The 657-nt window shown below is 35.9% G+C and overlaps 1 protein-coding gene across 2 annotated transcripts in view; it reads left to right on the forward strand.

The window, feature by feature from the left end:
• Window positions 1–434, forward strand: part of LOC119584255 — a 7,625-nt gene extending 7,191 nt beyond the window's left edge. For both annotated transcript variants that reach the window (XM_037932770.1, XM_037932772.1), the window contains one exon: window positions 307–434. In XM_037932770.1, coding sequence (XP_037788698.1) covers window positions 307–327 — 21 coding nt within the window. In that variant the 3' untranslated portion in view covers window positions 328–434. The remainder of the gene's footprint in view (window positions 1–306) is intronic.
• The last annotated feature ends 223 nt before the right edge of the window (window positions 435–657 follow it).

A 657-nucleotide genomic window follows, 5' to 3' on the forward strand; every position in this document is an offset into this window, starting at 1 on the left:
AAAAAATTCTTGTGAGTGAGAAAAACTCAGATTTTTTATTTTCTTTATCGTCATAATTATTATTATTATTATTATTATTATTATTATTATTATTATTATATTATTATTATTATTATTGTCAGCGTGTGTATGTGTGTCTTTATGTGTGTTTATGTCTTTTTTTTCGACATTTTCCTATCGTTTGCTTCCTAAGATATTTTACCTTTTTTTATTTCCCTTTCAGTAACTTTCTTTTCAGTTTTAATTTATTATTAGATTCCTAATTAATTCCAATGTTTCTAAATGGTTGGACTTTTCCCCTTACAGAGAGACCTACACTGGAATTAGTGATCACTTCTCCAGCCAGGACCTGTTAGAATGTACTAATATGTGCAACTAAGGAAGGAGAAAGAGAGAGAGAGAGAGAGTGAGAGAGAGAGAGAGGAGGGGGGAGGGGGGAGGGAGAGAGAGAGAAGGGAGGAGAGAGGAGGGAGGGAGAGGAAGGGAGGAGAGTAGAGAAGAGAGAGAGTGAGAGAAAGATAGGGAGAGGAGAAGAGTGTAGAAAGAGAGAGAGAGTAGAGAGGTAGAGAGAGAGAGAGAGAGAGAGAGACTGCAAATGGTATAGAAAATATTAAGCACAATTTAGTCTTTTTTGGCGCGCTATAGGATGTAGGAAGA

The sequence above is a fragment of the Penaeus monodon genome, chromosome 18, assembly GCF_015228065.2.
Source record: "Penaeus monodon isolate SGIC_2016 chromosome 18, NSTDA_Pmon_1, whole genome shotgun sequence".
Classification (NCBI taxonomy): domain Eukaryota; kingdom Metazoa; phylum Arthropoda; class Malacostraca; order Decapoda; family Penaeidae; genus Penaeus; species Penaeus monodon.